Consider the following 26,605-nt stretch of genomic DNA (forward strand, 5'->3'; position numbering starts at 1 on the left):
TTCACATAAAGCTGAAGTCCCGTTGGGTCACCTCTCCCCTCCCAATCCTGGTCCGCTCCCTCTTCTACACGCGTAACTACTCTATGTGTCTGTGGTATCATCACAGACCTCTTAAGTACGTATTTACACGCAAGCCCATAGGTCGCCATAGAAAACGTATTTCAAAGCCGTATCGTGTCACGTACGACATTTGCAGTGTACTTGCTGAGCGGCGGGATGGTTTTGGGTTCTGTATGGCTGTGTGTGGGTTAGTTTCATTGCTTTTAACCATTGTGTGCTCTTCTGCTGTAGAACACATAGTATTTTCCCATCCCTCTACTGGTGGACGTGTGGGTCATCTCCGAGTTTTTGCACTTACAAAGAAGTCACCACGAATGCCCCTGGACCTGTCCCCTTGAGCGCCCTTGGCACTTCCTCAGGGTAGACGTGGTGTGGCCGCATCACGGCTGTGTCCTTTTTTTTTTTTTAAGTTTTTATTTAATTGAGAGAGAGACGGAGAGGGAGTGGGGGGAGGGGCAGAGGGAGAGTCTCCAGCAGACTCCCTGCTGAGCGTGGAGCCCGACGCGGGGCTCCATCGCAGGACCCTGAGATCACGACCTGAGCCGAAATCAGGAGTCGGCCGCCCCACCGTGTCGGTGCCGTGTCTTTATGATGCAGCAGAGATGAGACTCAGGGCAACTCTGAGCTACCAGAAGTTTCAGGTTTATCTGACTGTTTGAGATTGAGCTTCATCTACAACCACATGGTTTTCTGAACAGAGCCAGGAAGGGGGGCGAACTCTAAGCCTTTGTGGCCATCTGCCAAAATAGATGCCCCGTTCGTCTCTTATAGAGCGAGGCTATTGCCCCTTCTCGTCTGTCCAGGTGAACCCAGCCGACGGTGAAAACTACGTCTCCATGGTGGAGCTGACCTTTGTGTTCAGCATGATTTGGTCCATGTGCGCCTCCGTGGACGAGGAGGGACGCAAGAAGATGGACAGTTACCTCCGCGAGATGGAGGGCTCCTTTCCCAATAAGGTTGGGACCTGCAGCCCCGGCGGTGCTCGGTGCCCGGCCGCCTGGCTCCCCCGCAGCAGTCCGGGAGCACTTCCGCTGGTGGGGAGAGCTAGCGAAGGCTTCGTAGCCTCACACGCCTTCCCTCCTTAGGACACAGTGTACGAGTACTTCGTGGACCCCAAGATGCGCACCTGGACGTCATTTGAGAATAAGCTCCCTAAGAGCTGGCACTACCCTCCCAAGTGAGAGCAGGGCCTGGGGCTGTGGTTGCTGGGAGATGTGGCCCGAAGCAGGAGTGAGCTGTGGCAGGGCGGGGGGCTCCCAGACCGGGGGCGCCTCTGGAATGCAGGGAGCAGAACCTGGAGGGCCTGGGCCGGGGTCGCTAAGGAGGAAGCAGGACGCCCGATCTCCAGGCCCCTCAGGAGGCAGGGCGGGTGATGTGTAAGGAAGATGCAGGTCGGGAGGCAGAGGGAAGCCAGCGCCGGGAAGTAGCAGCCCAGGCCCTTGGACAAGGCCCCCTTTCCTCCCCAGCTCCCCCTTCTATAAGATCATGGTGCCCACGGTCGACACCGTTCGCTACAACTACCTGGTGAGCGCCCTGGTGGCCAGCCAGAACCCCGTCCTGCTGGTGGGTCCCGTGGGGACTGGAAAGACGTCCATCGCCCAGAGCGTCCTCCAGTCCTTGCCCTCCAGCCAGTGGTCGGTGCTCATCGTCAACATGTCTGCGCAGGTGCGCTGTGGGACCCGGGGATCTGAGAGCCTCGCCGCACTCCTCCCGAACCCCGTGTTTCTCCTGGGAGGCCCCAGCATTCGTCCCATATCTCTTCCACCAGACCACATCCAACAACGTGCAGAGCATCATCGAGAGCAGGGTGGAGAAGCGAACCAAGGGCGTCTACGTGCCGTTCGGGGGCAAGAGCATGATCACCTTTATGGATGACCTAAACATGCCAGCGAAGGACACGTTTGGGTCCCAGCCCCCACTGGAGCTGATCCGCCTCTGGATCGACTACGGCTTCTGGTATGACCGCATGAAGCAGACCATCAAGTACATTCGAGTAAGCCTCCCGAGAAGTTGTTCTCCAGGCCTCTGTTTCCTGCCATGGAGGTTCGGTCCCCACTCCCTGGAGACCCCGGGGTTCGGAATCCTGTACTCCTCCCTACCCACACGCCCGGCTCCTGAATCCTCAGTCCCTATCGTTGACTCTCATCAGTGTCTCTGCCCCATGCTCCCACTTCCACCCCTTCCCCAAGCTCACATGCCAACCCTGCCACCACCCAGAGTGGCCCAGGTGCCCAGGGTCCCCAACTCCCGTCCTGCGTCCCTGCGTCCCCCCTGCCCTCCCAGCATCTCCCTTCAGTCGGGCTCTGCGCCCATGGGATTCTGAGCTCCTTGTTGGTTTCTTTCTCCCAAATGGATGGGCAGCAGCCCTTCCATCCTCATTGCTGGGGTGCCCGTCCATCTGGCCCTCAGAAACTCTACTAACACTTAGCGCATTCTTCTGTTTCTGGGAAAGAAAACACGCGTGCGTGCGCACACACAGAGGAAAAGAAGACAGAGCCTAGAAAATGTTCTTTCGCTGACCTGTATTTTCTGTTTTGGGTACATGGATCACAATGAAATAAAAACAAACATGTCACTTTGCTCATTCTCGAGGAAATGTCCCCGATCCCTCCCTTCCATTCACCTTCCCTCATTCCCTGTTCCTGCTCATCCTGGCCCCTCTACCTATCCTCGCTCCCTTTACCCCCCTCCCGTGCCCTGTCTCTTCCCTCTCTGGCCTGTCCCACCCCGTCCTGTCTCTGCTCCCCAGGACATGTTCCTGATGGCTGCCATGGGCCCCCCCGGGGGCGGACGGACTGTCATTTCCCCGAGGTTCCAGAGTCGCTTCAACATCATCAACATGACCTTCCCCACAGTGAGGGCGTAATGGGGACCCGGGGGGTGGGGGGGTGCTGTAAGAGGCAAAACCGACCATGTCCCCGAGGACGAGGGGGCAGATCGACGAGGGCCGGGGGGACCCCTGAGCAGAGGTGCGTGTGGGGGCCGTTACGCAGGGAGGGGGGCTGCTAGCGTGGGAGGCAAGTGTAGCTGGGGCTTGGGGAATGTGAAGCCCGATGCGGGGCAGAGAGCTCAGGGGGCCCGAGTAGACTGAGGCACGTAGATCCTGCTGCTGACAGCCAAGAGCAGCGCCAGGATTCGGGGAGCTGAGTGAGGCCCTCGGGGGCACCCCAGAAGCCTCAGTAATCAAGATAAAGCACATGTTAACGCGATGTCAAAGCAGCCGATGCCCACAGTTCACGATGGACAAAGACCACGGTGTTACATAAATCTACGGGATTGGCGCCGTGCGTTGCTGAGCGATATCAGAGCCCGAGCCAAAAGGAAACCGCGGCAATCCTGACCCATCTTTGTTTAAAACGTTGTTTATTTGTTCATCGTGCATATTCTGCATTCGTTTTGATTTTTGAATATCGCACACACTATTTCTCTTGATTTTGTGGGGGGTTTTGGTGCTCCTTTAAAGTCGGCCCCCAAGATGAATGCTGGGTTGGCCTCACCGGGGTCCCAGCACAGCCTGGTGGGCCAGGAGCCTGCGAAAGTGAGTGTGAGGGCCTATTCCTAGGAGTCCCAGATCATCCGAATATTTGGCACCATGATCAATCAGAAGCTTCAGGACTTCGAGGAGGAGGTGAAGCCCATTGGGAACGTGGTGACCGAGGCGACCTTGGACGTGTACAACACGGTGGTGCAGCGCTTCCTGCCCACGCCCGCCAAGATCCACTACCTCTTCAACCTCCGGGACATCTCCAAGGTGAGCCGCCCTCCCAGCCCAGCCTCCCCACCTCCCGCTCCAGCCCGGAGGGGACTCCGGCTGCCCACCGGCCACGCCCCTTCCGCAGGTGTTTCAGGGAATGCTCAGGGCCAACAAGGACTTCCACGACACCAAGTCCAGCATCACACGACTCTGGATCCACGAGTGTTTCAGGTGAGGTGCCCATGCCCCACCCGAGGCCGGACAGACGCCCCGGACAGACGCCGGACGCGGGCCTCCCGAGCCTGGCGCCCAGCCCCTGCCCGGCCCCTGCATTCCCGGGGTCTCAGCCCACTCCCTCCCAACAGAGTCTTCTCGGACCGGCTGGTGGATGCAGCGGACATGGAGGCCTTCGTGGGCATCCTCAGCGACAAGCTCGGCTCCTTCTTTGACCTCACGTTTCATAATCTCTGTCCCAGCAAGCGTTCTCCGATCTTCGGTGAGCTGGCGCTGCGGCTGGCTGCTACGGGCTACGGGTGTGGGAGGGGGGCCTGGGCCCTTGCCGGGGGGGGTCTGGCGGGGGCTGGCCATTGGAAATCTGAGCCTCACTTCCCCCGGCCCAGGGGACTTCCTGAGGGAGCCCAGGGTGTACGAGGACCTGACCGACCTGGCAGTACTGAAGGCGGCCATGGAGACGGCGCTCCACGAGTACAACCTGTCCCCCGGGGTGGTGCCGATGCAGCTGGTGCTCTTCCGAGAGGCTGTCGAACACAGTGAGCGGCCCCTCCGCCACCCCGGCCGGCACCCCAACGGCTGGCTGTTCCCAAGCAAGGCCGGGAAGGTGCCTTCCTTTCGGGCCCCAGATGGCTTTTCCTCCATGGTGGTGGCTGCTCAAACTGGCTCCAGGCATCGGCCTTTCCCCACACTTCTCGGTCCCTGTCCTTCAGTTTCAGGCGTCCCGGTCACTAGCTGAGGGCCCCAGGGTGCCCCCCGAGGTTTCTCCGCCGCCTCACTGCCCTGCTCCCCCACTCCTCAGTCACGCGGATCGTGCGGGTCATCGGACAGCCTCGGGGCAACATGCTCTTGGTGGGCATTGGGGGCAGTGGGCGCCAGAGTCTGGCCCGCCTGGCCTCCTCCATCTGCGAGTACATCACCTTCCAGATCGAGGTCACCAAACATTATCGAAAGCAGGAGTTCCGAGAAGGTACGGCTGGGCTTCCGAACCGGGGTGGGCTGGGGCTGGCGTGAAAAGTCGGATGCCTGTCTTCCTGCCGTGACAAGAGCGGGGAGCGATGGAGGCCGGGGGTGAGCCTTTCAGGCCCGGTGGGCGGAGGGCGGTGCGGTGCGTGGGTTGCAGGCTGAGGGCGGCCGGAAGGGGACAAGGGACAGGATGGCGCATCTGACGTCCGCCTGTCCCGTCTTCCTCCTTCCCTCCTCCGGCCCAGATATCAAGCGTCTGTACCGCCAGGCGGGAGTAGAGCTCAAGGCCACGTCCTTCCTTTTCGTGGACACCCAGATCGCTGACGAGTCGTTCCTGGAGGACATCAACAACATCCTGAGCTCAGGCGAGGTCCCCAATCTCTACAAGACTGATGAATTCGAAGAGGTACGAGCCCTCCCACGCCCTCCCACACCCTCCACCAGCTGCTGCGTCCCCTCTGTGCCTCCCTCCCCCGAACCGAGTGCCACCGCGCAGCCCTGCGAGCCCGTGTGGCTTCCGTGCAGATCCAGGCGCACATCGTGGAGCAGGCCAAGGCCGAGCAGGTGTCCCAGTCCTCCGACAGCCTCTTTGCCTACCTCATTGAGCGTGTGCGGGACAACCTGCACATCATTCTCTGCCTCAGCCCCGTGGGCGACCCCTTCAGGTGACCCCTGTGACCGCCTCTCCCTCCCTCTGTCCTGGCCCCCACTCCCCCCCCCCCGCTCCTCTCTCGGCCCCCCTGTCTTCCCGGGGTGGGGGAGACCTCCTCAACAGCCCCGGCTCCCCGGCCCCTGCACGGCCCCCCCCTTTCCCTAGACTTCGCCTTCTTTCCCCAGGTCTGCTGCTTACAGAGGACGCGTCCCCTCCCTTTCAGTATGACTGGAGTGTCTTGTTGTGGCTTTGCGTTTTGTTCTTAAATTTTTAGTTGTGATTTTACAAAAACAAAATAACCAAAATTTACCATCGTAACCATGTTGCAAGTGTCCAGCTCGGTATAGTTAAGCATATATTCACAACAGATTGTGCAACAGATTTCTAGGACTTTCTCATCTTGCAAAATTGAAACTCTATACCCACTGAATAATTCCCCATTTCCTCCACCCCCCAGCCCCCGGCAACCACTGGCCCCTTTCTGTTTCTGCGAGTGACTACTCTAGATATCTCATATAAGTGGAATCATACCGTATTTGTCTTTGTGTCTGTCTGGCTTAGCTCACTTGGTTCGTGTCCTCAAGGTTCATCTGTGTGGTCACACGCCTCAAAGTCCCAAAATTTCCTTTTTAAGGCTGAATAATAGTCCATTATATGTATTTATCATGTTTCGTCGACCCGTTCTTGCTGTGACTTGATTTTTAAGGGCAGCAGAAAGGAGGAGGGAGACCGAGAATTGCAGGGAGAGGCGATTTGGGCTCCCATGTTGTTTGTTTTCGTGCTTGTGGTACGGTGTGTTTACCACGCATCGGGAACTACACTACGCACTTTATGTGTGTCACCTCACTGAATCCAGTAACAACCCGGATTCGTATTCCTGTTATTCCCATTTTATTTTTTTTAAGATTTTATTTACTTTTGAGAGAGAGAGAGAGCGAGTGGGGGGAGAGAGAGAGGGAGACAGAGAATCTCAAGCAGACCCCACATTGATCGTGAACCCCGAGGAGGGGCTTGATCCCACGACCCCAAGAGCTGAAATCAAGAGTCGGACGCTCCACCCACTGAGCCCCCCGGGTGCCCCACGTTACTCTCATTTTAGAGATGAGGAAACTGACGTTGGAAGGGTTAGCACACCTGCCTGAGATCCACAGCTAGAACCAGAACCTGTTCCTAAATGCTACACTGAGCTAGCTCTCAGGGCAGTGGGACTGGGGGGACAAGGGAACACAGGAGCAAGGGGATGGGACACTTAGGTCCCTGGAAAGTGGATGGACCTGTGAGGAGGCCAGGAGTGGAGGCTGCCTGCCTCCACAAAGGGGCTTGAATGCCTCTCAAAACCCTTCCCCAGGAACTGGATCCGCCAGTACCCAGCCTTGGTGAACTGCACAACCATCAACTGGTTCTCCGAGTGGCCCCATGAGGCCCTGCTGGAGGTGGCTGAGAAGTACCTCATGGGGGTGGACCTGGGGACGCAGGAGAACGTGAGTGCTCCCCCGCACGCCCAGCCCCGGGCCCCCTCCCGCGTCCCTTCTCCACCCGCCCTCACTCCCGGTCTTCCGTCCTTTCCCACGGGGCTCAGGTCCACAGGAAGGTGGCCAAGATCTTTGTCACCATGCACTGGTCAGTGGTGCAGTACTCCCAGAAGATGCTGCTGGAGCTCCGGAGATACAACCATGTCACACCTACCAACTACCTGGAGCTCGTGTCTGGGTACAAGAGGTGTGCAGAGGCGTGGGGCACGGGGAGGCCCAGGGAGCTCGCTGCAACCATGGGCTGGGAAACATCCAGAGCCGGCCCGGGGGGTCAGGGAGCCAGGCGCCCTGGGGCAGAGGCCGAGGTGCGGGGGGGGGGTGAGAGAGAGAGCTGGGGTTCGCATCTCTAGAGCCCTCAGGCCAGGACTCCTCCCTACACCCTCTCTGTTCTGTCCTTATTTTCTGGGATGACGTTTCTTTCCCAAGCACAGTATAATGGTGATGGTGCTGTAAATGCTCACGAGACGGAGACCAGTCCTCTCCTCTCCACCCTTAAGTCCACCCTCTTCTAGACTTTACACCCTTCTCAAGAATCACATATTCATTTCTAAAGTTGCATTGGGTGCCTTTTCATGTGCACAACATAATATTTTGCTTTGAAAGATCTAAGACAAATGTAAAAAAAAAGAAACAACCCACCTCATTGATTGGATTCGGTATTTTGATCAAGGTGAAGAAAAAGCCACTTGTAACAGTAATGATCACCCGCACTTACTCATCCGCTTACCGTACTTTCTGAGCATCTACTATGTGCTGTGCACTCTTCCAGGGGCTTGCAGTTCCGCAGTTAGCCAAAGAAAGCCCCTGCCTTCCCTGGGTACCTGGGGCCAGTCACTGTGCTGAGCCCTTCATGCACATTTTCTCACTTAGCCCAGAAAATAATCCTGCATAGATTTTTTTTTTTTTGGCCTGTACAGTGTTGAAAACTTTTTGAGTAAGTTGCTAACATTGAACACCGGAGGCTTAGAAAAGTCCAGATTCCCAGCTTCTCTTTAAAAATCAGAAATCGTGTCAACACGGAGCCCACATTCCTTCCCACGTGGGAGAAACGGGGTGGAGATGAGGGGTGGCCACCCCCTGGGGAGAGGCTGGTGTTTGCTGGTTCAAGGCTGCCCCTGCTCGCTGCACAGTGGGGAGCAGTGGGAGCTCCTCGTGGGGAGCGGGCATGAGGACAAGAGCACGTAACAGGTGCTTTGACGGCGGTGTGCGGAATAAACCAGAGGGATCAGAGTCTGGAAGCAGGAAGACCGGCTGGGGACCTGTTCGCAGTGATTCGGGCAGGAAGTGATAGAAACCTCACAGTGGCGGTGACGGCAGCAACAGAAAGGGAGCCGGGGACCCATCTGGGGTGCTCCCCTTTCCGGGGGCCCAGCCTTCCCAGGCGCTGTCCCCTCCTGTACGCCCCAGGTTGCTGGGAGAGAAGCGGCAGGAGCTGCTGGACCAGGCCAACAAGTTGCGGACGGGACTGTTTAAGATCGACGAAACCAGAGAGAAGGTGGAGGTGATGTCCCTGGAGCTGGAGGACGCCAAGAAGAAGGTGGCTGAGTTCCAGAAGCAGTGCGAGGAATACCTGGTCATCATCGTGCAGCAGAAGCGAGAAGCAGACGAGCAGCAGAAGGTGCTCCCCACCCCCGCGCCCCCCCAGCCCTACCAGTGCTCACGGACAGGGGCTTCCCGGTCGCCCTCAGCGACCATGTGAGGGACTGCCCAGGCCGCTCCTCAAACTTTCATCCTTCCTGCCAACACTGCCCCCCACCTCCGCCCGAGGCCAAGACGAGTCCTCTTGGTCCCTAGGCGGTCACGGCCAATAGTGAGAAGATTGCCATCGAGGAAGTCAAGTGCCAGGCCCTGGCTGACAACGCCCAGAAGGATCTAGAAGAGGCCTTGCCAGCCCTGGAGGAAGCCATGAGGGTATCAGAGCGGGGAGGCCCAGGGAAGGGAATGGGACCGGCCTGCTTCGTCCTCCCAGTCCCCGGGGAAGTGGGAAGAGGCAGGCGGGCCTCAGCTGGGACCTGTCCTACCCCAAGTCCCCTCGGGCCCTACTCCCTAAGTGAGTCGCTTTGCCCAGGCCCTGGAGTCCCTGAACAAGAAGGACATAGGAGAGATCAAGTCTTACGGCCGGCCCCCCGCCCAAGTGGAAATCGTGATGCAGGCCGTCATGATTCTTCGAGGCAACGAGCCCACGTGGGCAGAGGCCAAGCGGCAGCTAGGTAAGCTGGAGAGCCACGGCGTGACCAACGCCCGTTCACCCCGTGCTTACTAACTGTCTGCTGTGCGCCAGGCACTCGGGGAGACAGAGACGAGTGAGGTGTGCCTCCCACCCTCAAGAGTGGGTAGAGCCTAATAGGAAGGAATGGACGTAACTAGCAGTTAAGATTCTTTGGTCGTAAGTAACAGAAAACAACTCCTCTTAATTTAAAAGAAACAAAAGGAAATCGTCATAAAGATACAGGAATATATCTCAGAATCCAAGGGCAGGAATGCCTTTGGCCCCCAAAAGGACAAGAATCGGAAAATGTGAAACCAGAGGTTTGGTAGAATAAAGCCTGCAAGCTGTGGGTGGGGGACCCCTGCCCTGAAAAGTCAGTGCGAAGCATACGGAAGTGATGGTGTGTCTGTGCATGTGTGTGTGTGTGTGTGTGTGTGTGTACGTGTTTGCATGCGCGTTCCGGTGGCTGGGGGGTTGGCTGCGAGTGTCCAAGGAAAGTGGTGGCAGAGGGGGCTAGGAAGACTGGGGAGGGTCCTGGTGGCTTGGAGTTTCCAGGGAGGTCAGTGGGGAACTTGGGATGAGGCCGGATCAGCCCAGCCCAGGAAAAATACGGCTGCACCTGAGCCGTGGAGGCGAAGGCTGGATAAGGAGGGTGAGGCCCTCTGGCTGAGGGCCCCCCCCCCCGCTGTTTCATCCCTCAGGGGAGCAGAACTTCATCAAATCCCTGATCCACTTTGATAAAGACAATATCTCAGATAAGGTTCTGAAGAAAATTGGGGCCTACTGTGCGCAGCCAGACTTCCAGCCTGACATCATCGGCAGAGTCTCACTCGCTGCCAAGTCCCTGTGCATGTGGGTGCGGGCCATGGAGGTGAGCAGGGTGCGGGCTGTGGACGTGAGCGGGGTGCATGCCGTGGAGGTGAGCGGGGTGCGGGCTGTGGACGTGGGCGGGGTGCGGGCCGTGGAGGTGAGTGGGGTGCGGGCTGTGGACGTGGGCGGGGTGCGGGCCGTGGAGGTGAGTGGGGTGCGGGCCGTGGAGGTGAGCGGGGTGTGGGCCGTGGAGGTGAGCAGGGTGCACGCAGGGCGGGGCGGGCTGGGGAGTGGGGAGCGGGGTGCAGGCTGTGGAGGTGAGGGGGGTGCGGGCTGTGGATGTGAGGGGGTGCATGCCGTGGAGGTGAGCGGGGTGCGGGCCGTGGACGTGAGCGGGGTGCACACAGGGTGGGGCGGGCCGGGCTGGGGAGGGCCGGGGAGGGGGAGTGGGTGGGCAGCCACCGCAGCCAGGCCGTCCCCCCACACCTGTGTCCCCCCACAGCTGTATGGGCGTCTGTACCGCGTGGTGGAGCCCAAGCGGATTCGGATGAACGCTGCCTTGGCCCAGCTTCAGGAGAAGCAGGCAGCACTGGCCGAGGCCCAGGAGAAGCTGCGGGAGGTGAGCCTCGGCCCGTGTGTTCCACGCGGACCCCGTCCCTGGTTTCTGGGGTGCTTGCGGCCATTGTTCCCCCCTTACGGTCCTGTGAGCCCTGCCCGCTGTGCCCCTTCAGAGGGGCGGCAGGGGTTGCAAAGGCACGGGGCCGCTGCCCTGACGAGCCCCTCCAGACGCTGATCTGGGGGCTGGCGGGCTCTCTCACGGCCTTGGAGGTGGGCCCAGAGACACAGAGCGGTGACCCCCGCATGGCCCGGTGTGGGGGGGGACGGGGCATGAGTGGGGCATGGCGGCCGCGGCCCAGAGGAGTGGGAGTGGGAGCATGGCTAGCTGGCTGGAGGGAGAGGGAGATACTCTTCCGAGAGGTGCCTTCGAGCGGACTGGGGACAAGCACCTCCCACCAGGCCCCGCAGGGAGCATTAGCATCAAGAGTCCCGCGTTCTTCACCCCGATCATGCACGTTTCCTATCGCTGGTTCAATAGCCTTTAATATCCACATGGGGTGAAATTCTAAAGGTCCAGAGAGAATCCAGTGAGAAGCCTTGCGCCCCCCGCTCCTTCCTGGAAAGCAGCCTCGCTTACGGCTTCTTGCGTAGCCGTGCAGGGCTGTTCTCTGGTTGTACAAGCACGTTTTGGTCATTTTTCCCACGTTATACACACTGTTCTGCGCCATCCGATCTTGTGTAGCCATGCCTGGAAGCCCCCTCCAGGTGGGTACGTCGAGGTTGAGCTTCTCTCTCACCCTCACCCACCCGGGCCCGTTTACTTACCTGTTTCCCTTTCTGATGGAGATACTCATCCTTTCCGAGCTTTTAATCTTTGCATGTCCTCCAACATCGTTGACACTAACTTTACCCACAGTGAGGTTTTACGTTTTTATGGAGCCAAAGCTGGTCAGAGCATTCCAGAATGTTTCCCCCGAAACCACCAATGGAGAACATGCGGGTCTAACTCTGGAATTGGGATGAGGACCCTGAGGTTTAGTGAGACGAAGTGACTTCCTAGTTACCCACAGAGGGGGGCCGGGGCCCACGCTTCTGACCCCAAGCCTCACTGTTGTCGCCTGAAGTGCAGCTTCTCCTGGGGCCTCTTCGGATTCCCTCCAAGCAGAGCCAAGCAGGCTGGGCGAGCAGCTTCGGCCTGCCCGCGCTCCTCCCCGGCCCCTCTCGCAGCATCCGCTCTTTTCCTCTCTCTAGGGAGAGTGAATAATCACAGGCATGGCGGTTTATTTGGAAAGGTTTCTCACCCCTGCATGATTCATATCCTGGGATGAATAATTAGGAACTGTTCCCTTGACGCGTGACAAGTGGGGCCCGCGGCATCAGCTGCCAAAAGTGTCATGCACTGGACAAGCATCTGTAGGACACCCCGTGTCAGGTCTCTTGAGAGCCCCTCACGGACAAGAGGAAGCAGACAAGGACCCCACATTTCCCCTCCGTTACTGAAAGGCTCTGAGCCAAACGTCCGGCCTGCCTCGCAGCCCTCTTGTGGACACCAAGCTGAGGTCGCAGCCCAGACTGGCTGGGACCCATCTCTGGGACAGCCTGGAAATGAGCATTTTGAAAACTTCCCTGTCAGAGCCAGCCGGGGGCGGAGAGCCTGAATTCAGCACGGCCCAGGGGTCTGGAAGGAGGCCCAGAGCTCAACTACAGGGCTTGTCCATTCAAATCTTGAGTAAATAGTTTTAAGCTTGACTCCCTTGCTTGGGGACCCTGAGAACACCTTCTCTGCTGGCCCGATTCTGACCTACGCAGCCGGGGTTACAAACCACTGGTTTCAAAACTGCCCCAGAAGGCTCTGAAATGGGTCAGAACAGGATCCTCGTCTACTGCAAGGCAAGCAGCTCTATACCCAGGGCTGAACATCCGCCTTGCTTCCAGTGCCCATCCCAGTCCAACACAGCACGTCCCAGGCAGTGTGGGGACACGGCCCGGCAGCATTAAATGCTGTCCTAGTATTAATAACACACAGAAATTCCACCCACTTGAATATAACCCTCAGGAGGAGGTCCCTACATTTCAAAGATTAAGTCCCCGTGTGAGCGGGAGCCCAAATAAAAACCCGACATCAAATAATCTTGCTTTTGAGAGTTAAAAATCGAGAAGCCCACCTTGTCGAGTTAAGTCCCCAAACCCTCCAGTTCCGTCTGCTGCTCAGTCTCAGCCGAGGCGCCCTCAGCATCGGGGGAGAACCCGTGTCCCCCAGCCGCGGCCGGGTGGTCTCTCACCTCTGTAGCAGCTCCAAGTCATGTCTCTTGTGAGCAGCGTTTGGAAATAAAAAAGTCAGAGGAGTTGATGAGGCACACACGACTTCCAGATAAAATTACGTTCCTGGGAACCGGCCCTTCTCGTGGTGCCGGAGACCGCGGTAAAAACTGAGCGGTGCCTGCCAGAGGGAGGAGGCGCGGAGAAAACCCTGGTTTTAGCTTCACCAGGACGTTGCGTATCCGGAAGCCACAGGTCATGGGGGAGCCTCCCAGAGCGGATCGGTATGAGCTGTGATCCCCCCGGAAAGCATTTCCTGAATCGGGGGCAGGCCGGAGAGCCACATACGATACGTATTTTTTGGAGCGGGCGGTTATGATGGTTAAAATACGAGATTCACCGCCTCCGATCCACCGTCGCCCGTCGGGGCCACTGAGACGTCTGCCATGCTCTGCAGCCCCCGCCGGCGTCTCGCCCTCACGGAAACCCGGGCCACGTCCGTTCAAGCTCAGGTTCCCGCTCTGTGTCCTGGTCAGGCGCGGTCTCCCCGTCCCGCAGGGGCTCGCGGCCGCTCTCTGTGGGCTGGCTGAGGCCTCCCAGGGCTGCCTCCCAGGGAGGCCTCTCATCTGGCCCCGTACTTACCCGAGCTGGAAAGCGGCCTTCCGCAGACTCCCGAGCTGTAGCTGCTGGCGGTGCTGCTGAGGCCGGGGGCCTGGCAGGAGGCCAGTCCGCTGCCGTCCTCCCCTCCGGAGCCCCCCAGGTTGTTCGGGCATGCTCCCCTAATGCACGGTCACAGCCGCACGCCACGTGCCCTAACCGCATCGCCTGGAAGCTCAGCCAAAGTGGAATCCCTGCGGCCCAGCAGCCTGTGGCCAGACCGCGCGGATTCAGGTTCACCCCGCCACCGTTGCCTCCTTGGCCCTGGGTGTCAGACACTGAAGCAGAGACGGCTGGTCCAGGGCCACGTCGGCCTGGCGGTCACCACTGAAAACCGGCACCTGCAGCCTACGCAGGACCTACCGTCTTGCCGTTGAAACCCCGCAAATGTCCCGCGCTGTCCGCCCCCGCTTCCCGCTCGGCAGCGTGGCAGGCCCTTTGGTGGCCAGGCAGCCTTCATGGCGAAGCCGCCCACCCTCAGAGCCCACGTCTCTCCTTCGCCCGGTTCCCACTGCTTTAAGCAGTCCTGCCTCTCCAGAAACGGCCACCCGCCCGTGGACAAAGCCGCGGTCACCTGCCAAGGTCAGAGTATCGCAGCGTTGGCGTGAACACCCCCCACCGCCCCCCCCGACCGGCGACAGCCACTAGAAATCAAGCGCACCAGGGCAAAAACCCAGGAGCCCGGACAGATGCTCTGAGTCGAAACACGCGTCCACGCCCCCCAAGTCTGTGCGTGACGCCCCGCCCCCGCCCCCAGCTTCCCAGTGGGTCTCCTGGTCGGCACATACACTCTCGAGGAATCTGAGGACGAGCAGCCTCCTCCTATTCCTGGGCTTCCGAACACATTGAAAAATAAAACAAAAGGGGTTTGGCCAAAATACCGCCATGAGAGACTAGGTGGGAGGATGTGGCTGACGCGTGGGCGAGCGGTCCCCCTCGACGTGACCCCGTCATCAGACTTGCCTGGGGTGCCTGTGTTGCTGGGGGGGCGGGTGCAGAGTGGAAGGAGCCTGAGCTCAGCTGAGCATTCCAGCTGATTGCACCAGTCAGATCAGCCACACATCTCCCCCGGAGCAGGGGTGTGTGAGGACCTGGAGAAAGTCTTCCAACAGAGCGAGGGAACGATGGCCAAGATAAGAAATTGTAGCAGAACATGACCCCAGAAGAAAAAATAAACCCAGAGATAACTCAGGTTAGGGAGAAGCACTTGAAAAGCAAACCCAAGGTAAACACTGCTATCGTCAGAGGGTGATGAAGGAAGACCTGATACCCGGAGAGCAAAAAGAGGACGTTGAGAGAAAAAAAACGCACATAGAGACAAAGAGTCTGGGAAAAGTAAAATGCTCAAAGCCTGACGGTCAGCAGGAGGGCGGGAAGACAGAGTCGAGGACCGTGAGGAGCGACCACAAACCCAACCCCACGAGAGAGATCCGAGATCCAGTCCAACCGATGAGAATTTCCGCAAGAGAAAAGCACATCGTCGGGGCGACAGGAAAACATTTCACAAGCGGGGCAGCGTGCTCGGTGACCCTGTCGGAACGGGCCCTGGCCAGCCACACAACACCAGCCCTGGGCACAGTCCCGTGGTGCTTCATGCGGCATCCGGCCACCATGATCGGCCTCGGGGAAGACAGGGACTGCTGAGTGGGAATGCCGTTATCGAGCTCGACCCCATAAAAATAAAAGTGCGGCTAACTAGGTGGGCGGCGGAGGTGGGTGGAGGAAGGATTGGGCAATGCTTTTGTAGGAGATCAGATAAAACAGGGTTTGAAGATGTTATTTGGCGTTATGAAGGTAACGAGTAGCAGCATTAAAACTGGTAGGAGGGGGCGCCTGGCTGGGCTCAGTCAGTGAAGCGTGTGACTCTTGGTCTGAGGTCGTGGGTTCGAGCCCCACGTTGGGTGTCAAGATGACCTCAAAACAAACTGGTAGGAGCAGGGAGAAAGAGGTGGTGGTGTGGAGGGCCAGGGGAGACACCTGCCTCCCTCGTAGACGGACGTCGTAGAAATAGTTACGAAACCAGGACACCGCTGCGTGGAACACGAAATGCCTCTGGAGGGATGAATATTCAAGAAGCAGGTCACACCGGTCACCTCGAGGAGGGAGCGGGGCAGACCGGGGGCAGGGTTGGGACACTTTCCAGGCCCTTGTGCCTTCTGAATTTTTAAGTGACTTATTCACCAAGTACACAAAAAAGAAACAGCGTGTCAAGATGTGCTTACGTACGGACGAGGACGTTGGTCCCAGCGCGGTTAAGAATAGAAAGTGCGGGAAAGACACACACATCTATCAGAAGACTTGTTATATAAATTATGGCTCAGTCATTCACAAGATCATTTTGCAGCTGGTAAAGAGAATGAGGCAGCTTGACGAGAGCCGACTTGGAGACGAGGAAAAAATAGTAACACGCAGTCGTATGCTAGCATTTATCCTCATGAAAAGATTCATCCAGTCAAGAACTGTTTCCTGAGCGCCGGGCACTGTTTTAAGTATAAGGATCGAGCCGGCGAGCAAGGCCCTGCTTTCACGGTGCTTGCATTTACTTTATTATGGGCGGGCTCTGCGCCCAACCTGCCCAACTGGACTCTGCCTGGAAAGGTTTCTGAGCGAGTGCAGGTGCGGGGGGCTGGCTCAGGACCGGGAGAGGAAGCCGATCCTCCACCGTGTGTGCGCCCTTCCTTCCTTTTGATGTGCATTCACTCTTTACAAAAAGACCTAAAAGAGGAAAATTATTATTATTATTATTTTTAAAAAAGACAAGGTTGTGGCTAGGTGTGATAATAGGGTTACGGTCGTGTGGGAAATGTCCTTGTTTTGTTCTCGAGAGGCATTATGAGGTCTTCAGGCTGCAAGTTTCACGAGATTGTAACTTCCTTTAAGATACTTCGGCAAAACACAAGGAGAGGAGATTAAAAATAGCGAAACGTGAACAACTGTTAAATGTGACGGGTATAGAGGTGTTCATCATACGATTCTTTTTCCTAGGTTTGCAATTTTTCATAATTTTTGAACTAAAAAGATTAAAACTGCAAAAATTTTAAATCTGCAAACAGATTAATACATATGTATATGTATGTATCTTAAAAATAGTAGCTTACGGTGGCTTGTGGATGGCTCGGTTGGTTAGACGACCCACTGTTGATCTCAGCTCAGGTCTTGACCTCAGGGTCGTGAGTTCGAGCCCTGCGTCGGGCTCCGCACTAGGCGTGTGGCCTACTTAAAAAAAAAAGAAAAGAAAAAAAAATACCAGCCTAAGTATAATATTCAAAGATATAGAGAAGAAATAAGAAGAGAATAGTTAAAAAATGATTTTCCACAGCAGAGCGGGACCGGGAGTGGATTGAAGAGGCGGCTAGAGGACTCTTGCTTGTCATTCTAACCGCTTCTGTCACATAATTTAGGCCTTTAACCCCATGCACACATTTCCTGTATAAAAAATAGAAACTGTGAAGACAACACCACGTGCAAAACCAGTCATGAAATACAGAATGGTCGTGGGCTGGCTGCCTCCCCACAGACACATCTCCGCGGGAAGCCCAATTATAATCAGCGTTGCTGACGAGCGTGGACCCAGCGCGGGGAGGCGGTCACGTGCACCTCCACCGGGGTGAAGCCCACGCGTGCGGAGCGGGGGAGGGACAGGGCGCCCCTTTCCCTCTGGGCCCCCAGCCGTGTTTCGCCCTCCGCGTGGCCCAGCTCACTTCACCCCCTTTTTTTTTTAAGATTTTATTTATTGGGGCGCCTGGGTGGCTCAGTTGGTTGAGCGACTGCCTTCGGCTCAGGTCATGATCCTGGAGTCCAGGGATCGAGTCCCGCATCGGGCTCCCTGCTCAGTGGGGAGTCTGCTTCTCCCTCTGACCCTCCTCCCTCTCATGTTCTCTGTCTCTCATTCTCTCTCTCGCAAATAAAATCTTAAAAAAAAAATTTAAGATTTTATTTATTTATTTGAGAGAGAATGAGAGAGAGCACATGAGAGGGGGGAGGGTCAGAGGGAGAAGCAGACTCCCCGGCGAGCAGGGAGCCCGATGCAGGACTCGATCCCGGGACTCCAGGATCACGACCCGAGCCGAAGGCAGTCGCTCAACCAACTGAGCCACCCAGGCGCCCCTAAGATTTTATTTTTAAGTAATCTCTACCCCCAATGTACGGCTTGAACTCATAACCCCACGATCGAGAGTCTCATGCTCTTCTGACTGAGCCAGCCAGGCACCCCTGATTTGGACATCAGGATCTTATTTAATTTTTAATATATTTTTATTTATTTTTTATTATTTTAAAGATTTTATTTATTTATTTGACAGTGAGAGAGAGAACACAAGCAGGGGGAGTGGGAGAGGGAGAAGCAGGCTCCCCGCTGAGCACGGAGCCTGATGCGGGGCTCGATCCCAGGACTCCAGGATCATGACCTGAGCCGAAGGCAGTCGCTTAACCAACTGGGCCACCCAGGCGCCCGCACCCCTTCTTTCTTTAGATGTTAGTGCCTTTTTTTTTTTTTTTGATGTTAGTGCCTTTTAACCGATTGCTCCCGAGGTTTGATCTAGAAGCCGTGCTGTCCCCCGAAGGTGACATTTGGAACCTCCACTTTGCTTTAAGGACAGTAACTTGGGGGGGGGGTCACATGTCACATTTCCAGGATCCCGGAGGTCAGCCTCAGGGCTTGGGCCCCGGTGCCGCTCGCGTGCCCTCTGCCAGGCCCTGTGATCTTCTGACAACCCGGATGAGGCCCGTCAGAGAGGCAGGCGAGGATGTGAGCGCCGCAGGGTCGCCGGCCGCCTCCCCCGGCGGTGGCGGCAGGAAGGGGATCGACGTCTGTCGTGTGCAGGCTACGTGCCAGGCGCTTCCCGTCAGGCCGGCCCCGTGCTCCTCATGAAGAGGACGGCGACGGCGTGCGCCCGACACGGTCGCTGCTGGCTGGTCAGGCACACGTAGGGGGCCTGGACGAGGCTCCCCAGTCCCGTGCTCCGGATCTGAGCGGCACATCCCAGGCTCCGCGGGGCCCGGGGACCTTCTCTAGGAGGGAGAGCCCTTCCCGGGTCCCCATCCCTGTGTGGGTCCTTGGACCTGGGCCTTTACTCCCAACGGTTCCTGAGCTCGTTTCTAGATTTTCCTTTCTCCCTCCAGGTCCTGCCTGAGGTCCGTGCCCCTCTGGCATGGGCTGGCAGCCCTTTTTGCGCTACCTGATTCTTTCTTGCCAACAACGTATCTCGTGTGGCTTGTTCTGCTGCGAGAGATCTGTCTCTAATCCAGCCTCGGGTTTCATTACAAGCAGTTTCGAGGCTCGAGGAAAGCGTGGCGGAGGGAAGGGAAAGAAAATTCACCTCATCGTGCACACTTGATCTCGTTTTCTCCCCACAACAGCCCTGTAGGGAAGGCGTTGGTATGGTTATTTTGCACACCAGGAAACTGAGGCACACGGAGATGAATTCACCCGAGGCCACATGGCCACTAAACGGCAGACTGGCGATGGGAAGCCAGGGCGGTCTGGCCCCACGCACTGTGTTGGGATCCCTGTGCTCTGGTCCCTGCTAGGTGGCTGAGAAACTGGAGACGCTGAAGAAACAGTACGACGAGAAGCTGGCCCAGAAGGAGGAGCTTCGCAAGAAGTCTGAGGAGATGGAGGTGAAGCTGGAGCGTGCGGGGCTGCTGGTGTCCGGGCTGGCTGGCGAGAAGGCACGGTGGGAAGAGACGGTGCAGGTGAGATCAGCCCCACGGCCTGGCGCCCCTTCCTGCCAGAGTGCCGCCCCCTTCCGGCTGAGGGACCCCGGGGTGTAGGCCCCTCCGAGGATGGGGGATGGGGGATGGGACCCCCCCCCCACTTGAGAAGAGCGGAAGGAAGGACTTTGTGCCATCAGGGGACTGCTGCCATGTTTACGGAGGCCTGGGAAGCTCACGCCAGGGTCCCTGATGGGGCCGCAGGCCTGGTAGAAACCGTCCTGGGGCATCTTGTTTTGCCTTGATTGAGCTCCTGGCTTCAGGAAAGGCTTGGGCCTTATCACCGGAGTGTAAACAGAACTGCTGTTAAAGACGGGGAATTCAGAAGTAATTAGAACCAGGTTAGAGCTCTCAGGGCCAAAGGTTTAGGAGATGGGAAGCACCTCTTTGATCTAGATAGTGTCGCGAGGAGAGTGCCTTCAGAGCCCTCCCAGCGTGTCCCCCCTCGCCCCCTACTGGCTTACACCCCCTGCCGGCCCCCAGGGCCTGGAGGAGGATCTGGGCTACCTGGTAGGTGACTGCCTCCTGGCCGCTGCCTTCCTGTCCTACATGGGCCCCTTCCTGACCAACTACCGGGACGAGATCGTCAACCAGATCTGGATGAAGAAGGTGAGGCGGGGCTCAGGTGCCAGTGAGCTCTTGGGCTGTGAGACCACGGCCTCTGGGAGGAACCAAGGGATCTCCGGCAGGGGCCGGGGGGCCGGGCTCAGGTCTCCACGCTGAAATTCGGGGTTCTTCCCCACCCAGATCTGGGAGCTTCAGGTCCCTTGCTCGCCTCGCTTCACCTTTGATAACTTCCTGTCCAATCCTACCAAAGTTCGAGACTGGAACATCCAAGGATTGCCCTCGGATGCCTTTTCTACTGAGAATGGCATCATTGTCACCCGTGGTAACAGGTGAGGATGCTGCTGGGGGCGGGGGGGGGGGTAGGGCAGAGCCCGTGGTCTGACTGGCCACCCTCCCGCAGGTGGGCGCTGATGATTGACCCTCAGGCCCAGGCCCTGAAGTGGATCAAGAACATGGAAGGAAACCAGGTACAGAGTGGGGTGGGGAGGGGGTCTGCTCTCCCCAAGCCTGTCTCTTCCCGAGGCCCTACCCGTGAGCCAGGTTTCCCTTTGGTCCCTTGTCCGTCTCCCACTGTTGCCCTTGCTCTCTAGGGCCTCCAGATTATTGACCTGCAGATGAGCGATTACCTTCGAATTCTAGAAAACGCCATCCAGTTTGGATATCCAGTGCTGCTCCAGAACGTGCAGGAGTATCTGGACCCCACACTCAACCCTGTGCTCAACAAATCTGTAGCTCGAATCGGTTAGGGCCCAGGCTGACTGTGGGACACATCCGGGAGGCCAGCTGCAGGACCCTGGGGAGGAAGGGGCTGGCCCTGGGGCTGTGGGCCTCCATTCAGCCAGCCCTGGGCTGGGGCCACGGTGGCCGGCTGAGTCACGGCCGCTGACCACGTGGGTCCTCGCCCTTGACCCCCCTGTGCCTACAGGCGGTCGGCTGCTGATGCGCATTGGAGACAAGGAGGTGGAGTACAATACAAATTTCCGGTTCTACATCACCACCAAGCTCTCCAACCCCCACTACAGCCCAGAGACCTCGGCCAAGACCACCATTGTCAACTTTGCTGTCAAAGAACAGGTGGGTGGGGGCTGGCACCTGGACTGAACTCGGGTGGGGCAGGAAGTGCCACTGAGTCGGTAGATGGAGACAGGCCCATGGGGTCGGGCAGCAGGGGATGAGGGGCCTGGAGATGTAATGGGGCAACAAGGGTGAGGTCCCCGGAGTGAGAGCGTCACCATGCATCCTGCACCCTCAGGGCCTGGAGGCTCAGCTGCTGGGCATCGTGGTCCGGAAGGAGCGGCCGGAGCTGGAGGAGCAGAAGGATTCACTGGTCATCAATATTGCTGCCGGCAAGAGGAAGCTCAAGGAGCTGGAGGACGAGATCCTTCGGTGAGAGCTGCCCTCTGCCCCCCCCGTGACCCCCCCACCGGCCCACCCGCAGGCCCAGCAAGCACTCCTCCGCTCTGGACCCACGCCCCCGGGGCCTCCTTTCAGGCTGCTGAATGAGGCCACAGGCTCCCTCCTCGAGGATGTGCAGCTGGTGAACACCCTCCAGACCTCCAAAGTGACGGCCACCGAGGTGACGGAGCAGCTGGAGACCAGCGAGACCACGGAGATCAACATCGACTTGGCCCGCGAGGTGGGCTCCAGCAGTAGAGGCTGGGGGGGGCCCCTCCGTGGTCCCGCGGGCCCTGACTCCGCCCCTCCGCAGGCTTACCGCCCCTGCGCCCAGCGGGCCTCAGTGCTGTTCTTCGTGCTCAACGACATGGGCCGCATCGACCCCATGTACCAGTTCTCGCTGGACGCCTACATCAGCCTCTTCGTCCTCAGCATCGACAAGAGCCACCGCAGCCACAAGCTGGAGGACCGCATCGACTACCTGAACGAGTACCACACCTACGCAGTCTACAGGTCGGCGTCCCGCACCGTGCGGCCGAGCATCCCCCGAGGCGCTGACCCTCCCGCCGCCCGGCTCCTGGTGCCCCGCTCCCCTCTCCCTGCACCGTCCCTGGGCGGCGCGCCCACCGGGGGTCTGGCCCACCAGGTTCAAAGCTGAGCTGTCAGTGAGCCCTGCACCCCTACCTATGAGTGTCCGCTCCCCCAGCACTTCTGGAGGGGCAGTGTGCCCCCAAAGCGCTGGGGATCTTGGTAAAATCCAGATTCGGGTTCAGCGGGTCTGGGGCACGGCTCTCGCCGGCTCCCAGGGGGTGCTGCTATGGCAGGTCTGGGGGCCACCCTCTGAGCGGCGGCGAAGTTGACCTCCACCTGGACGGCCCACAGGCCCCCCGAGTTCAGCTCGCGTTTCACATGAAACCCCTCATCCCCCGCTTCCTTCAGGGTTCTCACCCTGGGCGGCCCCAACGCCCACCTCCGCGCCACCCAGGCCAGAAATCGGAAGTTCTCCCTGACCCTTCCTCTCCCCCGACCCCGGGATCAGGCACCAGGGTTTGCTCATGAGTCTTTCTGCAGAGGCCCCTGCCCGGGTCTCCCATCTCCCACCACAGCCCTGTAAACAGCCCGGCCGTTTGCCTCGGCTCCTGGCTCTCCCTGGGGTCCTCTCTGCTCTTCCTCATTGCTCTGCTGCTCCCGGGGAGCTCCTCTCCCAGGCTGCCCCGGGGCGCCCCTGCCCGGCCACCCCCCTCGGCTCGGCCACCCCGCGCAGGACCCGTCAGGTCACATGAGAATCCCCGGGCTGTCCGCCTATCCTCCGTCTCGACCCGACTGCCTCCAGGACAGAGACTGTGGCTTATTCACCTTTGTGTCCCCGGGGCCTGGCAGAGCGCCTGGCACAGAGCAGGGGTCCCACCAACGTTGTGGGTTCGTTGATGGAAACGAATGACTGATGTCACCAGCCAACTCCCCAGGTCCCCGTGCGCTTGGCTGATTATGGGGGGCTCGGCTTAGGTGCTGATTGGGGTCCTTGTTGTGTGTCAGGCTCTGTGATCGTACGACCCTCGCCAGTCAGCTTCCATACTGGTTTCCCGCCTCCTCCACCCCCGCCCTCCCCCAGGTACACCTGCCGCACGCTTTTTGAACGCCACAAGCTGCTGTTCAGCTTCCAGATGTGCGCCAAAATCCTGGAGACCTCTGGCAAGCTCAACATGGATGAGTACAACTTCTTCCTGCGCGGGGGCGTGGTGAGCAGGGCAGAGGCGTCGAGGTCGGGCCGGGGGCACGCGTGACGAGGACCCGGGCCGGCCCTTAAGGCCCACGGCTGTAGCGAGGGAGCCAAGGAAAAGCGCCAGGAGCAGGTGCACGCCCAGCTCCCCGGGGACGCGGCCGTGACCTACCATGGGCTCCGCGTTACGGGCAGAGCTTTGGGGCCCCTCTTCCCCGGGACCCACTGATTGGCGTGATCTTGCCGCTCTCGCGGCTGCTCAGGTCACACCCCACCCCTCCCCCGGGCTGCCCCGGTCACACTGTGCTCTCGCCCTCGCAAGCACCCTCACCGCCCGCCCCCATATTGCGTTTGCTTGGCAAAACCGCCGCTCTGGTTGGATCCGGCTCTCCTGCTCCTGGGTGGCCCGGGCAGCGAGGAACGCCCACGCTGGACGGACTCGCTTTAAATCCTTTGCTTCCTTAAAACCGCCAGACGGCAGCACCTCGTTCCCCTCCACGTTCCCTGGCCGGTCGTTCTCCAACCTCAGGGGCAACCGGTTCATTCCTTTTGCTGCCCGCACTTCACCTCTCGTCTGGATTTTAGCAATAGCCTCCAGGCGCTCCCCACCCCCAACCTCTCAGCCTGGCGGCCAGAGACTCCTCTAAAACGTCGCTGGTGTCGCCCCCACCCGCCCCGCTCCTCCCTCCACCCGCCCCGGCCACAGAGACCTCCTTGTGGCCGCCGGCCTGTCCCACCTTAGCGCCCCTGAATCGCCTGTTCTCCTGCCACAGGTGGGCGCGTGGCCCTCCCTCACCTTCTCCAAGACTTGATTCAAATCTCACCTCACTCACTGAGACCTCCTTGACTCTCTTTTTAAGATTGTATTTATCTATTTGAGGTGGGGGGAAGGGCAGCTGAGCGCTGAGCTCCACCCGGGGCTCGATCCCACGACCCTGAGGTCAGGACCTGCCGAGGCCAAGAGTTGGATGCTCAACCGACTGAGCCACCCGGGCGCCCCTTCTTATTTAATACTTCAACTCCCCCCCCCCCAAGAACTTCCAGTCTTTTTTGTCCTCAGCTTCCTCTGTTTTTGCATGACCTTGCCATCTTTAACGTGCTAGATCATTTCACGATCTGTTCTGTGTTTTGGCTCATCATCCTCCCTCCCATGTTGGAAAATAAGCTCCTCAAGGGCTGAGGTGTCTGTCCTTTTTGCTCAGTGATGTGTCCCAAGTGCTGGAAACACATAGTCAGTGAGCAATAGGTATTTGTTGAAGAAGAGACCAAACAAACCGCTTCTGAGAGGTGAGGCTGCGGACGGGAAGCGTTAGGGTGAGGGACAGTAATACCAGGAAACCACCAGAGGGCGCCAGCTTCCTACCTTTTGCACAGTGCGGTCCCTGCACAGCGAGACCTAGACCCCCACATTGACTTCCCCAGGCAGCGTGGATCCCAATCCATCTCGGATGCCTGTCCTCCTTCCTTCATCTGGGCTTTCCCATCATTAAAAAAAAAAGTAATTCTTCGGAGGTGTCCCCGGTCACTCCCTTCCTCCTCTCCTGGCCCAGGTGCTGGATCGGGAGGGCCAAATGGATAACCCGTGTACCAGCTGGCTGGCGGATGCCTACTGGGATAACATCACAGAGCTGGACAAACTGACCAACTTCCACGGACTCATGAACTCCTTTGAACAGTACCCTCGTGACTGGTACCTGTGGTACACGAATGCCACCCCAGAGAAGGCCATGCTGCCAGGTACCCGCCCCCCCCGCGGCCCGGCTTCCCGCCCCGCAGCCGCCCTGCAGCCCCTGGCCCCCGCAGTCAGACCCCTGCTCTCCCAGAGGCTCTGGCCCTGCAGCTCGCCCCCGCCCCCAGGTGAGTGGGAGAACGCCTGCAACGAGATGCAGCGGATGCTGATCGTCCGCTCCCTGCGCCAGGACCGCGTGGCTTTTTGCGTCACCTCGTTCATCGTGTCCAACCTGGGCTCCCGCTTCGTCGAGCCGCCCGTGCTAAACATGAAGCTGGTCAGTGGCATGGTTTCCTGGCCCCCACTGCCCCGGGGCCTTCTCCGCGGTCTCTCTCTCCCACTGGTGCTCTGGGGCCTCCTGCCTGAAGGCGCACCCTGGGCTTCTGGCAGGTGATGGAGGATTCGACCCCGCGAACCCCGCTGATCTTCATCCTGTCCCCCGGCGTGGACCCCACCAGTGCCCTGCTCCAGCTGGCAGAGCACACGGGCATGGCCCAGCGCTTCCACGTCCTGTCCCTGGGCCAGGGCCAGGCCCCCATTGCTGCGCGGCTCCTCCGGGAGGGCGTGATTCAGGGTCAGTATCCGTCCGGCTCCTCCACCCCCAGCCTCGGAGCCTCCAGCCTCAGTCCCCGGACTGTAACGTCAGCCCCCACTTCCCCAGAAGGCCCCAGCAGTGGCCGAGCTGGGTTTGGATCCCCGGCCCCTCACATCCACGCAAGCAGGCGCAGAGTGCGGGACAGATGGGGCTCGGGGAGTGGTTCCCGCTGAGTCCAGCATCTTCTTGCAGGACACTGGGTGTTCCTAGCGAACTGCCACCTGTCACTGTCGTGGATGCCTAATCTGGACAAACTGGTGGAGCAGCTGCAGGTGGAAGATCCTCACCCTTCCTTCCGCCTCTGGCTCAGCTCCAGCCCCCACCCGGACTTCCCTATCTCCATCTTGCAGGCCAGCGTCAAGATGACCACAGAACCACCAAAGGTATGGTGCCCGCAGATAGCCGGCGCCAACTGTGCCATCTGGCCCCGCTTTCTTCCTGCGAGCGTCCACGAGAGGCCCGACTGGAACAACACGGCTTTTTGATTCTGCTGCCTTCTAGAAAATTCCACCTCATTTCTTTCCTCTAAGCGCCAAACTCTTAGAACCTAATAGGAATAGCTACACATTTCTTTCTTTCTTCTTCTTCTTTTTCTTTTTTTTTTTTTTAAAGATTTGTATTTCTTTGAGAGAGAGTGCACGAGCGGGGGAAAGGGCAGAGGGAGAGGGAGAAGCAGGCTTCCCGCTGAGCAGGGAGCCCGATGTGGGGCTCGATCCCAGCACCCTGGGATCACGACCTGAGCCGAAGGCAGACGCTTCACCTACTGAGCCACCCAAGCGCCACAATATCTAAACATTTCTGAGCACGATCATGGGCCAAGCATTGTTCATTTATTAATTCATTTAAAACGCACACTCCCTGTCAGGTAAGTACTGTTCCCCCCATTTTACAGAGAGGAAACCAAGGCACAGAAGAGTAAATAACTTGTCCATAGAACCTTCCTGCCTCCCAGCATTTCCTTTCATCTCTCCCTAATGCCCCACTGGCTGGGCCCCAGCATCCCCCCGCCCCTCTTGAAAATGTTACCTCCAGGATTAAAAAGTCACCATTAAATGCAACCATCCTGATCCTGCAAGATCTCCTCATGTTCCTGCATCCCACCTGTTTACCTCTGCGTAAACTATTTTAATAGCTTTCCATTGCTTTTAGCCAAGACCAAAACCCGCAATGACATGGCCCGTGTGCCCCCGGGGGCCTCCTGGCTGCACCCATTGCCCTGTTCCCCTTTGCTTTCTTGGCTCCACCTACACCGTGAATTC

General features: G+C 58.6%; 1 protein-coding gene across 1 annotated transcript in view; it reads left to right on the forward strand.

Moving 5' to 3' along the window:
• The window catches only part of DNAH2 (dynein axonemal heavy chain 2), an 80,887-nt gene that overhangs the window by 47,868 nt on the left and 6,414 nt on the right, over positions 1-26,605 (forward strand). The window contains exons 44-76 of the mRNA XM_034989515.1: positions 864-1,016; positions 1,146-1,237; positions 1,527-1,725; positions 1,829-2,053; positions 2,810-2,914; positions 3,623-3,811; positions 3,900-3,985; positions 4,120-4,250; positions 4,375-4,524; positions 4,788-4,955; positions 5,197-5,357; positions 5,477-5,616; positions 6,952-7,084; positions 7,183-7,322; positions 8,543-8,753; positions 8,930-9,046; positions 9,204-9,345; positions 10,046-10,215; positions 10,657-10,773; positions 19,158-19,322; positions 19,824-19,949; positions 20,088-20,236; positions 20,308-20,374; positions 20,498-20,648; positions 20,833-20,981; positions 21,160-21,293; positions 21,399-21,543; positions 21,616-21,815; positions 22,915-23,041; positions 24,573-24,759; positions 24,880-25,028; positions 25,142-25,325; positions 25,539-25,729. Of these exons, the coding sequence (XP_034845406.1) occupies positions 864-1,016; positions 1,146-1,237; positions 1,527-1,725; positions 1,829-2,053; positions 2,810-2,914; positions 3,623-3,811; positions 3,900-3,985; positions 4,120-4,250; positions 4,375-4,524; positions 4,788-4,955; positions 5,197-5,357; positions 5,477-5,616; positions 6,952-7,084; positions 7,183-7,322; positions 8,543-8,753; positions 8,930-9,046; positions 9,204-9,345; positions 10,046-10,215; positions 10,657-10,773; positions 19,158-19,322; positions 19,824-19,949; positions 20,088-20,236; positions 20,308-20,374; positions 20,498-20,648; positions 20,833-20,981; positions 21,160-21,293; positions 21,399-21,543; positions 21,616-21,815; positions 22,915-23,041; positions 24,573-24,759; positions 24,880-25,028; positions 25,142-25,325; positions 25,539-25,729 (4,953 nt within the window). The remainder of the gene's footprint in view (positions 1-863; positions 1,017-1,145; positions 1,238-1,526; positions 1,726-1,828; positions 2,054-2,809; positions 2,915-3,622; positions 3,812-3,899; positions 3,986-4,119; positions 4,251-4,374; positions 4,525-4,787; positions 4,956-5,196; positions 5,358-5,476; positions 5,617-6,951; positions 7,085-7,182; positions 7,323-8,542; positions 8,754-8,929; positions 9,047-9,203; positions 9,346-10,045; positions 10,216-10,656; positions 10,774-19,157; positions 19,323-19,823; positions 19,950-20,087; positions 20,237-20,307; positions 20,375-20,497; positions 20,649-20,832; positions 20,982-21,159; positions 21,294-21,398; positions 21,544-21,615; positions 21,816-22,914; positions 23,042-24,572; positions 24,760-24,879; positions 25,029-25,141; positions 25,326-25,538; positions 25,730-26,605) is intronic.

The sequence above is a fragment of the Mirounga leonina genome, unplaced genomic scaffold, assembly GCF_011800145.1.
Source record: "Mirounga leonina isolate KUSES-001 unplaced genomic scaffold, KU_Mleo_1.0 Mir_488, whole genome shotgun sequence".
Taxonomy (NCBI): domain Eukaryota; kingdom Metazoa; phylum Chordata; class Mammalia; order Carnivora; family Phocidae; genus Mirounga; species Mirounga leonina.